General features: G+C 38.9%; 2 protein-coding genes across 2 annotated transcripts; both read left to right on the top strand.

The window, feature by feature from the left end:
• Positions 1–2,816: 2,816 nt before the first annotated feature.
• On the top strand, positions 2,817–5,215 carry LOC113321131 (subtilisin-like protease SBT1.4). Its single transcript, XM_026569018.1, has one exon. It carries the CDS (start codon positions 2,817–2,819, stop codon positions 5,154–5,156), a length of 2,340 nt encoding a protein of 779 aa, XP_026424803.1. The 3' UTR covers positions 5,157–5,215.
• A 148-nt stretch (positions 5,216–5,363) lies between these two features.
• LOC113321122 (subtilisin-like protease SBT1.4) lies at positions 5,364–8,187 on the top strand. The gene has a single exon (XM_026569007.1). It carries the CDS (start codon positions 5,794–5,796, stop codon positions 8,149–8,151), a length of 2,358 nt encoding a protein of 785 aa, XP_026424792.1. The 5' UTR covers positions 5,364–5,793; the 3' UTR covers positions 8,152–8,187.
• The last annotated feature ends 3,734 nt before the right edge of the window (positions 8,188–11,921 follow it).

Genomic DNA, 11,921 nt, shown 5'->3' with positions numbered 1-11,921 from the left:
GAACCGTTTCTTGCATACAAGGTAGTTGAACTTTGCTCATCATAGACATTTGTAGTTTGATGTTGTCTCTCAACCAACAATTGCTCATGAGAAAGTAATTTTTTTTTCAATTCACCAAAAGTATATGGTATTTCTCTATTCCGTGAAGAGATGACAAAAATATCATAATCACTGCCCAATCCGTTCAATACAAATATCATTAAACCTCCATCATTAACCTTTTCTCTAATTATAGCCAGAGAATCATCTATTGTCTTGATCTTTTGAAGATAAACTACAATAGATTGATTACCTTTCCTTATTCCATGTAATTGAGTTCTAAGCATATTTTTCCTAGCAAGAAATTGAGTTCTAAAGCTTGTAGCAAGATAATCCCAAATATCCTTGGCTGTTGCAAGACCAAGTACATCACCACTCACAGTTTCAGTAAAATTATCCTTAAGACATGTACACACAAATCGATCTAACTTTCTCCAAGAAACCCATTCTGGGTTTACAATCTCAACTTCATCAACACTTATTTTCTGTGGTGGTTCTACCAACTCACCATTGATATCAAAAAGATCAGTAGAGATCAAAACACCCTCAAATTGATCATGTCATAACAATTACTTTGACCCATCCAATTTCATAGAAACAAAATTCGTTATATTCGTAAAAGGAAGTGAAGAAGAAGTATAAGATCCAGCGGAAGTCGACATTGTTGTATGTGAAAAAATATTATGCAGAATAACTTGAGTTTCAGTATGATTAACAGTGCTGATATTGTTGGTGTTGCCTTTGTTGTTGTTGTTGTTGCGTTGATTTCTTTTGTTGTTTCGATTTCTTTTGTAAGTACTTTTTCTAGTAGTGACCATAAAAAGATCAAGATGAACCCTAAAATTGAATTGGAAAAAATTGCTGAATCTATATTACCTAGAAGCTAACAAATTTTGAGAAAATTATTAAGCTTTAATGATGAATGAAAGCAGGATCGTTACTTAATTTGATACCATGAGAAATATTAAACTCATGATAATCAAGAAAGAAAGAAAGTAAAACAAAGATGAGAGAAGAAAACAATTTTATTATTATCTGTAAAAGTTATTGTTCAGACAGAGAGAATTCCACACATTAAATGCTGTCAGTTTAAGAGCAAGTCAGTGACTTTTGACCGAAAAGGCTAAAGTCAAAAGACAAACATTACAATCATTCCTATTACAAATCATATATCGATCCTTTTAAAGACCATCAATCATTTAGGTTTAGAAATACGATTAAGCATGAGGACTTAAAAATAAAAACAATAATATTTATTTTTTAAATGTTGCCTAGGGATATGTGTACATCTAGAGATAGTATCCAAAGGTTTAAAGGTGCACCCTTACGATAGCTGTCACGAAAATGACCTCGTCACAGCAGGACTCTAAAACCGAAACAAAATGAGCAAGACAACCCTTTTAAACTAGAAACAACATTGAGCGTGCAAGCCCTTCGAGCAACTATACTTCAATCTAAGAAAATTTGGGCGTGTTAGTTAGACCCCTCAATAGGAAGTCTGGCCTACCCTGAAAAAAAAATACAAAAACCCCCTTTTCAAAATTTTGCAGCATATTCGACATAGTATATGCTGAAAAGTTTTGGGTCCAAGAGCATAACTCAGTGGTATCCCATCAACTCCAGTAAGGAGGAAGTCAGGAGTTCAATCCCCGCCGCCGTAAAGGTTTGTAATAGATTAGTTACTTAGTCGGTTAAGCGGTGTTTGGTCTGGCGGTGGGTCCAGTCCAACTGGCTGAGTTCGGGTAGGGACCTGAGTCCGCTTTCGCCTATCACACAAAAAAAAAAATTAAAAATCTGATGAAAAGTTACTTTCTCGGGACACATGCCTAAAAGAAATATCAGCATGCATAGTCTTCAGTCTTCTCCATCTTCCACTTACGGCCATGGTAGCTTACCACTCATAAAAGCGCTAACAGAACTCTTAGACTCAGACGCTACTACTATGCTGTCATTCAACCAACAGCCCATTCTAGAGCCCACTCCAATCCAGTGACAATAGCCTCAATTTCAAAATCATAGTTTGTAGCATTGCCAAGACCTACTGCGAAAGCTCCAAGTCAATCACATTGTGCATCAGGAAGAATACAGCCAGCACCAATACCAAGAGGTGTTCACTGTGCCTGTTTTAGGTGGATGTAGAGCTACATACTAACTAAATTCTTAAATAACCCGTCACTTTAACTTCGAAGGACTTAATTCCCATGGTCCAGAATGGTGAGGAAAAGTCTTATATTCAACCACATCCTTACGATAGAATCATCAACCTGATGAATATCTCTCCAGATTTCCACATGGAAAAGTATCAATCAATCAGTACAAAAATATCCCTAGACTTCAAGTCTTCAAGGCGTGGGTCTGGTCACATTTTCTTCTTAATGGTCAGTTTGGTTGGAAGTTGGAACGTTGTAAGAAATGTCTGAACCAAAATAAAGAGGAGGGGTCTTCTAGTGATAGCCTTTTTTTTTTGCAACGACCGAACTTTAAAGTCTTGACGGTAACCACGGCCTAGCATCATCTGTCCAGTGTATGGTGTTGCGTATACTGGCAAACTACAATCAAATATTAACATGCATGGTAGTACAAATTCAGGCATTTGCCTCACGGAACTGGCAAGTGATGCTATTCGATAAAGTAATAATAATAATGTCGCCGGACTTGTGTGCATTATTGCTACGTAGTATATATGGTTGGTATTGGGACCGCATCTAATTAAAGACTACAGAGCATTATTTCTATATATTGATTGATCGATAGTATCAAATATACCGAGAGTGCAGATGACGACTACTCAATCTGTCACAACTGTTTTTATCATCCTATCTACACTACTTTTTTCTTCATATTCTGACGCATTATCTTCAACGTTTGATGACGAAAAAACCGAAACATACATCATTCACGTCTCTAAACTAGAAAAACCGACCGTTTTCCCTTCTCACCATGATTGGTATACCTCAACTCTTCAATCTCTTCCTGCACATCTTTCTCCGTCTCATCCACAAGGAAATATTATTTACACATATAAAAATGTTTTTCATGGTTTTGCTGCACTACTCACTCCATCCCAAGCGTCCCATCTTCATCTTCAACCAGGATTCCTGGCAGTCCTCCCTCAAGATGTTCACCAACTCCATACTACTCGTACTCCTCATTTTCTTGGTCTGAGTGATAACTCTGGTCTCTGGCCTGACTCAGAATATGGTGATGACATCATTATTGGTGTTTTTGATACCGGAATCTGGCCGGAAAGTCAGAGTTTCAATGACACAAGTTTAAGTAATCCTATACCAGAGAGATGGAAAGGTACCTGTGAATCTGGCCCTGATTTCTCCAACACGTCGTGCAATAACAAGATAATTGGTGCTCGCTTTTATTACAAAGGAATTGAAGCCAAAGATGGACGTAAGCTAAACGAGACCAAAGATTCGAAATCACCAAGAGATACTGATGGACACGGTACACACACGGCATCAACTGCAGCCGGATCCGTTGTTAAGAATGCTGGATTATATGAATATGGTGTTGGAGTAGCGAAAGGAATGGCTACCAAGGCAAGAATTGCTTCTTACAAAATATGCTGGAGTAATGGATGTGCTAGTGCAGATATTCTTGCTGCAATAGATCAAGCTGTGGAAGACGGAGTTGATGTGATTTCTTTGTCTGTTGGAAGCCTTATTCAACTTCCGTATGATCGAGATTCAACTTCCATTGGTACATTTGGTGCTGCGATGAAAGGAGTTCTCGTTACTGCCTCTGCAGGAAATTCAGGACCAAGTCCTCTCAGAGTAACTAATGCTGCTCCATGGATATTTACCGTTGGAGCATCTACTATCGACAGAGAATTTCCCTGTGATGTGATTTTAGGCGATGGGAGAGTTTTTAGTGGTGTATCATTATATTCTGGGAAGCCACTCGAGAAATCCAACACTGAATTAGTTTTTGCTGCTGATATTGGCAGCATATTTTGCAAAGAAGGAGAGTTGAATTCCACTGCAGCCGCGGGAAAGATTGTTGTTTGTGATGGTGGTGGTGTAGTTGGCACAGCTGAAAAAGGAAACGCAGTCAAAATCGCTGGTGGTGTTGGAATAATTATAACAAATTCATTGGTCTACGGAGAAGAATTGTCTGCTGTTTCACATCTAATTCCAGGAGCAACAGTGACTTTCAAGGACGCAAATGAGATTGTAAAGTATATTGATACACAACAAAAGCCTACAGCATCTTTCGATTTCAAGGGAACAATTGTTGGATCCTCTCCTTCAGCTCCCAAAGTTGCTGCATTTTCTAGCCGTGGCCCTACCTTTATATCACCTGAGATTCTTAAACCGGACATTATCGCACCTGGTGTTAACATCTTGGCTGCTTGGACCGGTGCTGTTGGTCCAACAGATCTTGAGATCGATAAAAGGCGCGTGGAGTTCAACATAATATCCGGTACTTCTATGTCATGCCCTCATGTGAGCGGGTTGGCTGCGATGCTTCGAAAGGCTTATCCTAACTGGTCACCAGCTGCAATTAAGTCTGCTCTCATGACTACTGCCTATAATTTAGACAATGCAGGTAAAAACTTTACTGATCTGTCAACAGGAAGAGATTCAACACCGTTCCAACATGGTGCTGGACATGTCGACCCCAACAAAGCCTTAAACCCTGGTTTGGTATACGACATCCAGCCAAGTGATTATGAGGCATTTCTTTGCTCCATTGGGTACAACAAAACGCAAATTTCGCTTTTCATCAAGGACAAAACAGTCGATTGTTCGTCACATACGTCGGTTGCTAGTCCCGGGGATCTTAACTACCCATCATTCTCTGTGATTTTTGAACCACCAAATGATTCAGTTGTCAAGCACAAGAGAGTGGTTACAAATGTTGGAAAACCAGGAGATGCGATTTACCGAGTAAAGGTTAACAGTCCAACATCGGCTGAGATCAGTGTCTCCCCGAGTATACTAACGTTCACAGCGACTAACCAAAGTTTGTCTTATGAAATGACATTCACAAGCTTGAGTAAGGCTGAGAACATTTCCAAATTTGAGTTTGGGTCAATCGAATGGACAGACAGTGTACACGTCGTGAGGAGTCCCATTGCTTTAACCTGGCTACCTAGCTTGTAATAATGCTTGTACAATTATTTGTCCACTGGAATAAATTTGGGTCCAGGAATTTTCTAAAAATTGAATTCTGTCATATCTTTCTAGCTACTAAGGTGAAGTCTAGAGAAGTCCTTACAATATTTGTTCAGATCTCCACATGGGGTAGTATCTATCAATTAAATAGATAAAGGTCCCAAGACTTCAAGGCGTGGGTCTGGTCTCATTGTTGTCTTAATGTTATTCGAGTGACAACCTTAGGTAAAATGACAGGAGGTTCAGAGGCTTGACACTAACCATGACTAAAGGTCATCACTATGGTGTACCCGCCGGGGTAAAATACTGCATAATGGCTGTGAGCCGGTGACTATTCAAAATTATAGAGTTGCTGTTAACAAGATATTCAGGCATTTTCCTCACGGGTGTACTGGCATGTGGCTTTATTCGATAAAGTAGTAATGTCACGGTAGATATAACATAAGCGCAGGTTCAAGATTGTACTGAAGTCATGAGTTGGGATCTTGAAAGCAATATATATGGTTGAAATGCATTAAAGACTTACGTGCATTGTTGCTGTGCACTGAATATATGGTTGAGCATTGCTTCTATATATTAATAGATAGACAGATATGATCAAATTTATGACAGTGGAGAATTAGCAATGTCGATGAAATCTATTCCATTTTTCAGATTTGTATTTATCATCCTATCTATACTACTTTCGACCCAATGTTCTGACACACTATCATCTACATTTGATGGCGAAGTAACAGAAACATTCATTGTTCATGTTTCTAAACTAGAAAAGCCGTCCGTTTTTCCGTCTCACCATGATTGGTATACCTCAACTCTTCAATCTATTCCTGCACATCTTTCTCCGTCTGATCCAAGCGAAATTATAATTTACACATACAAAAATGCTTTTCAGGGTTTTGCTGCTAGACTCACTCCATCTCAAGCATCACATCTTCGTCTTCAATCAGGATTCCTTGCAATCCTCCCTCAAGAAATTCACCAACTCCATACTACTCTTACTCCTCAGTTTCTTGGTCTCAATGATAATTCTGGTCTTTGGCCTAATTCAGAATATGCTGATGACGTCATTATTGGAGTTCTTGATACCGGAATCTGGCCGGAAAGTCAGAGTTTCAACGACACAAGTATACAAAATCCTGTACCGAAGAGATGGAAAGGTATTTGTGAGCCTGGCCGTGATTTTCTTAGTACATCGTGTAGCAAAAAGATAATCGGTGCTCGAGTTTATTACAAGGGAATTGAAGAAAAGCTTAGACGTAAGCTTAACGAGACCAAAGACTCGAAATCACCAAGAGATACAAATGGACATGGTACACATACGGCATCAACCGCAGCTGGATCAGTCGTTAAGAATGCCGGATTGTTTGAATATGGTGTTGGAGAAGCAAAAGGAATGGCTACCAAGGCAAGAATTGCTTCTTACAAGATATGCTGGACCGAAGGCGGATGTGCTGCTGCAGATATTCTTGCCGCAATAGATCAGGCTGTGGAAGATGGAGTTGATATTATTTCTTTGTCTGTCGGTCCCCGTAGGGCGCGTCCGTATGACAAACATTCAACTGCCATTGGGGCATTCGGTGCTATGATGAAAGGAGTTCTAGTTATTGCCTCTGCAGGAAATTCAGGGCTATCTGGTCCTTCCACAGTTGCTAATTCTGCGCCATGGATTTTTACCGTTGGAGCATCTACCATTGACAGAGAATTTCCATGTAATGTGATTTTAGGAGACGGGAGAATTGTCAATGGTGTATCATTATATTCTGGCAAGCCACTGGAGAAACCCAATATAGATCTAGTTTATGCTAGTAGTATTGGTAGCATATTTTGCAAGGAAGGGGAGCTCAATTCCACTGCGGCCGCGGGAAAGATTGTTCTTTGCGATGGTGGTGGTGGAATTGGAATAGCTGAGAAAGGAAATGCAGTCAAAATGGCCGGTGGTGTGGGTGTAATTATTGCAAATTCATTGGCTCACGGAGAAGAACTGTCTGCTGATGCACATCTGATTCCGGGAACAACAGTGACTTTCAGGAGTGGTGTTGTGATTCTAAGGTACATTGTAACGCAGAAAAACCCAACAGCGACGTTGGAATTCAAAGGAACAATTATTGGATCCTCTCCTTCAGCTCCTAAAATTGCCGCATTTTCTAGCCGTGGCCCTAACGCTATTACTCTCGAGATTCTCAAACCCGACGTGATTGCACCCGGTGTTAATATCTTGGCCGCATGGACTGGTGCTGTCGGTCCGACAGATCTTGAAGTTGATAAAAGACGCGTGGAGTTCAACATAATATCCGGTACTTCCATGTCATGCCCACATGTGAGCGGACTGGCCGCGATGCTTCGAAAGGCTTATCCTAACTGGTCACCAGCTGCAATTAAGTCTGCTCTTATGACTACTAGCTATAATTTAGACAATGCAGGAAAAATATTTACTGATCTGTCAACAGGAAGAGATTCAACACCGTTCCAACATGGTGCTGGACATGTTGACCCCAACAAATCCTTAAACCCCGGTTTGGTATACGACATCCAGCCAAGTGATTACGAGGCATTCCTTTGCTCTATTGGGTACAACCAGACACAAATTTCGCTCTTTATCCATGATAAGATAGTTGACTGCAGGTCACATACGTTAGTTACTGGTCCCGGGGATCTGAATTACCCGTCATTCTCTGTTGTTTTTAAACCACCAAATTCAGTTGTCAAGCACAAGAGAGTGGTTACAAATGTTGGAAAACCAGGAGATGCAACTTACAGAGTAAAGGTTAAGAGTCCATTATCGGCTGAAATCAGTGTTTCCCCGAGCGTGCTAATGTTCACCATGAGTAACCAAAGTTTGTCTTATGAAATTACATTCACAAGCTTGAGTAATCCGGAGAAAAACTCTAACATTACTAAAAACGAGTTTGGGTCAATTGAATGGACAGACAGTGTACACGTCGTGAGGAGTCCCATTGCTTTAATCTGGCTACCCAGCTTGTAATAATTCTTGTACTACTTTTTTTTTTTGAAGCATGCTCGTACTACTATTTGTCCCTTAGAATAAATTGGGTCGTAGAGTTTTCTGAGAATTGAAATCTGTCATCTCTTTCTATTTAGCATGAAAGGTTTTGTGTCATGGAATGTGTACATATTGTTGTATATATTCAAATGTTGTAGGAGTGAAATATCCCATATTACACATCTGTGCGGAATAAAGGTCATCTAATGTAAGCGACGACCATCGCACATACTAAAATTAGGATGATGTATTTAATGATGTCAGCATAGTCACGAGTAAGGCGTGATGATTTGTAGGAAAGTGTAAGGTGTGCGAATGTATATGAGCGATTGTAACGCACAGTGATTCCGAAAATAGGGGATCTATTAGCTGTCATCCACTATGTATTACCCTATACAAAGGGAAAGAAACTGTGTATTGAGGGATCTTTGGAGGGCGAGTGTTATAAAAGAAATTAGGAGAGAAAAAGTTTATTTGGGGAGCAAGTAAAGTCTTTGTAATATTTTGTATTCAATCTTAAGATCTTGAGGAATAAACAAACGAAAATGCTATATAACCAGCTGAATAACAGCTGAGTAACAACGTTTTTTCACGTTGATACTTACGTGGTTGAAAGATATTATTTTAAAATTTTCCACGTCACAAAAATAAACGAAAATATTTACTCCTTAGATTTTTCTCTTTCTTCTCAATGTTAGTCATTGTTTTTAGATCTAATTAGAAAAATAGCAGTTGTTGATCAGTGAATGGAAATTCTTCAAATAGTTCGTACGGAGAGATAAATCAAGTTTAACATCACGGGAAACCAAGATTTCTTTCATCTATTGATCTGTTTCTCTTCTGCTAAAAGTATCTTCCACCACCATTACTGGCCAACCACATGAACTCATTCATCTTCATCTTCATCGATTGATGTAGTATTATGTATAAAAATCAAATCAAAATCCATACGAAAAACTCCATTAATTTAGCCTACATTAAAATCCCAATCGGAACGACAACTGTTTTAAAGATTTGATTGATTAAGAGAAGTGGGATTGTCAATTTGAGTCAAACAATCCTTTTTTTTTTTCATTTTCTAATCTTTCTTCGTAGATTGTTCATCTGTTTGCGATATTGCTTGATAATTATTGTGGCTCCGAAAGATTAGTCTAGGGTTTGAATTCCTAATCATGTTGTGAAGAAGAAGAACAAAAGAAGACGAGGTATATTTCCAGAGAATCTATACTCTACTTTTTGTTGTTCATTATAACTATTCGGTAAATTCTAATCATGTTGTGAAGAAGAAGAACAAAAGAAGACTTGATTAATTTTTTTCTTTTGAGAAAGTGACGTGTTAACAACAGCATATGTCTCTCTCCGACGCACACACTGCCACATCCACATCGCGGTCAAGCAGCTGTTATTCAGCTGTTCATGTAGCACGATTGATAAACAAATGATTTTCACCATAATTTCTTAGAGAGTTACTTAATCTTGAATGTATGTGGTTGTAGGATTTCCTTCAACCACATTTTGGCGCTAGAAACATCTTGGAGTGATATATCCTGTTGGTGAATCCCTTTAGAAATCAAGTTTCCAGAATTAAAGACCTAGCACTTTTCTTCAAACATTTGAGATTTTCATCATCACATCTTTTCAATCATTTTCAAAATAGCTTTTCTTTTGTTAATACAAGAAAGTGGAAATGGTGAGAATCAGATCTACTGTTAAGCAAGCGGAAGCAGCTAGAAGAAGTAAAAGAATTGCGGAACGAAGAAAAGGTGAAATTCATGAACAATTAGAGGAAGGAGAAAGAGAAAATCAAAGAAATGATCTTCCGAATGGACTACAACGTACACAAGAGCAGAATAATGATATTGATTATGATAGATTGAGCATTCATACTGCACATACGAATTCTACCGAAGAAGAGACACAGAGAACTGGAGATGAAGGAAGGATTGAAGGAAATGAAGAAAATATGACACTTGAAGAACTTAGACAAAGAGTGATTGCAGAACGACGAACAGAGGATGAAGAGCGTGCGAATTTGATACGTCAGAATGATGGTTTAAGAGAATAGAATCTTAGATTGCAAGAACAGAGATCAAGAAGCGCTACGCGATCAATATCAAAGACCAGCAGAAGTTCGTCAAGACAAAGTCAATATAATCGAAGAGATGCTAGGCGAGAGCAAATATTAGGTAATATTGATGAGAACTTACAAGTAGATGATAATCTATAAGATCAATGCGACGAGAGACGCACAATATATGATCGATACGAGCAACCGCGTGAGCGCCGTCGCCGACAAGAAGATCAAAGGAACAATAGATTTCAAGATGCAGCCGAACGTCATGGTACTCACCATGAATCATATAATGATGAAGAAGATGATCCGGAACAAGGGAGAATTCTATTACATGGTAGACAAATATCGAGGGATCATTATGCACGCGAACAAGAGGAAGAGAGAAACAATGTTGTTCGTGAACGTGCGAGATATGAAAGAGAAAGGCGTAGAAGAAGCAGAGAAGAAGCTGAAGAACGAGAGATTGAAGAGGAATTGCGTCAGAATAATCATGAGAATAGATTAAGGCAAGCCAGTTTAAAAAGACCTATGCGACAGGATTTAGACCAAACTATGAGCGAAGAAATTCTCAGAGAGATGGCAGAATTGAGAGAAATGATGACTACACGAAAAAATGGTGGAAGGAGACAGTTAGAGGAAGCAGTAGAGGAAGCTGGAAAAACACCTTTTGCAAGGAAAATTCAAATTGCAATAATACCACCAAAATGCAATTTACCTGTATTCACTAGTATATTTGATGGTAGTACGTGTGCAGTACAACACATAAAAGCTTATAGCCGAGCTCTATTGCAGTGGGAAGAAAATGATGTGGTGTTGTGTAAATACTTTCCTACGAGATTCACAGAAGAAGCCTTGCAGTGGTTTGAAGGATTGCCAGTAGGAACTAATAAATCATTTCGTCATCTACAGAACGTCTTCTTAGAACAATATATCAGCAATAATATGTCGCGACCAAGAATTGAGACGACTTTTGGACTTCGTAGAAGGGTCAATGAAAGTTTGCGTCATCAAACAACACGTTGGAGAACCATGTGTAGTGAAATGGCAAGACGAGTCAATGAAAAATATCTTATACTAGCCTTTATAAATGCTTTTTTTCCTACGGATTTATTATATACACAGATTTTCAGGATAAAAGACACCATCACAATGTCGGAGTTGCGTGAATTTCAAGAGGAATATATAGCGCTTGAGGAGAAGCAGAGAGAAATGGAATCTTATCCAGTTTTAATGCCTAATGCGAACAATGGGAATGCAAGTTTACTCCCAAGAATGACAAATGCTATTGCGAGTACATCGCAGGGAAGTCGAGAAAAGAAAATTACAGAGATGGAACAAAAATTGGTAGCCATGGGTAGTGCAGATCAGAAGGAGATCGAAAGAGAATACAAAGAAAGACAATCCCAAACTCGAGGAAGAAATAATAAGATTCAAAGAATTGATAACCCACCAGAAGGTTATGGAGGTCAACAACCATATTATAATAGAAGACAAGGGACTGTAAAGGTGGTCTGGGAACAAATAAACTAATTGAATACTACAATACACAAAGTTTGGGAAGCTGTTATACTAATGGAAGAAATTCCTGAACCACATAATGTTGGAGATGATCCACCACCGTGCAGAAGAAGCAAAAAATTTTGTGTATATCATCGTTTTCATGGTCACACAACAAGTA

This window comes from Papaver somniferum, chromosome 1 (assembly GCF_003573695.1).
Source record: "Papaver somniferum cultivar HN1 chromosome 1, ASM357369v1, whole genome shotgun sequence".
Taxonomy (NCBI): domain Eukaryota; kingdom Viridiplantae; phylum Streptophyta; class Magnoliopsida; order Ranunculales; family Papaveraceae; genus Papaver; species Papaver somniferum.
The sequence above is the reverse complement of the archived record's forward strand: the minus strand, read 5'-3'. Positions and strand labels throughout refer to the sequence as shown.

What these genes read in the sequence shown, in the direction of transcription:
- LOC113321122 (XM_026569007.1), top strand. Translation starts at nt 5,794, where the DNA reads ATGTCGATGAAATCTATTCCATTTTTCAGATTTGTATTTATCATCCTA.
- LOC113321131 (XM_026569018.1), top strand. Translation starts at nt 2,817, where the DNA reads ATGACGACTACTCAATCTGTCACAACTGTTTTTATCATCCTATCTACA.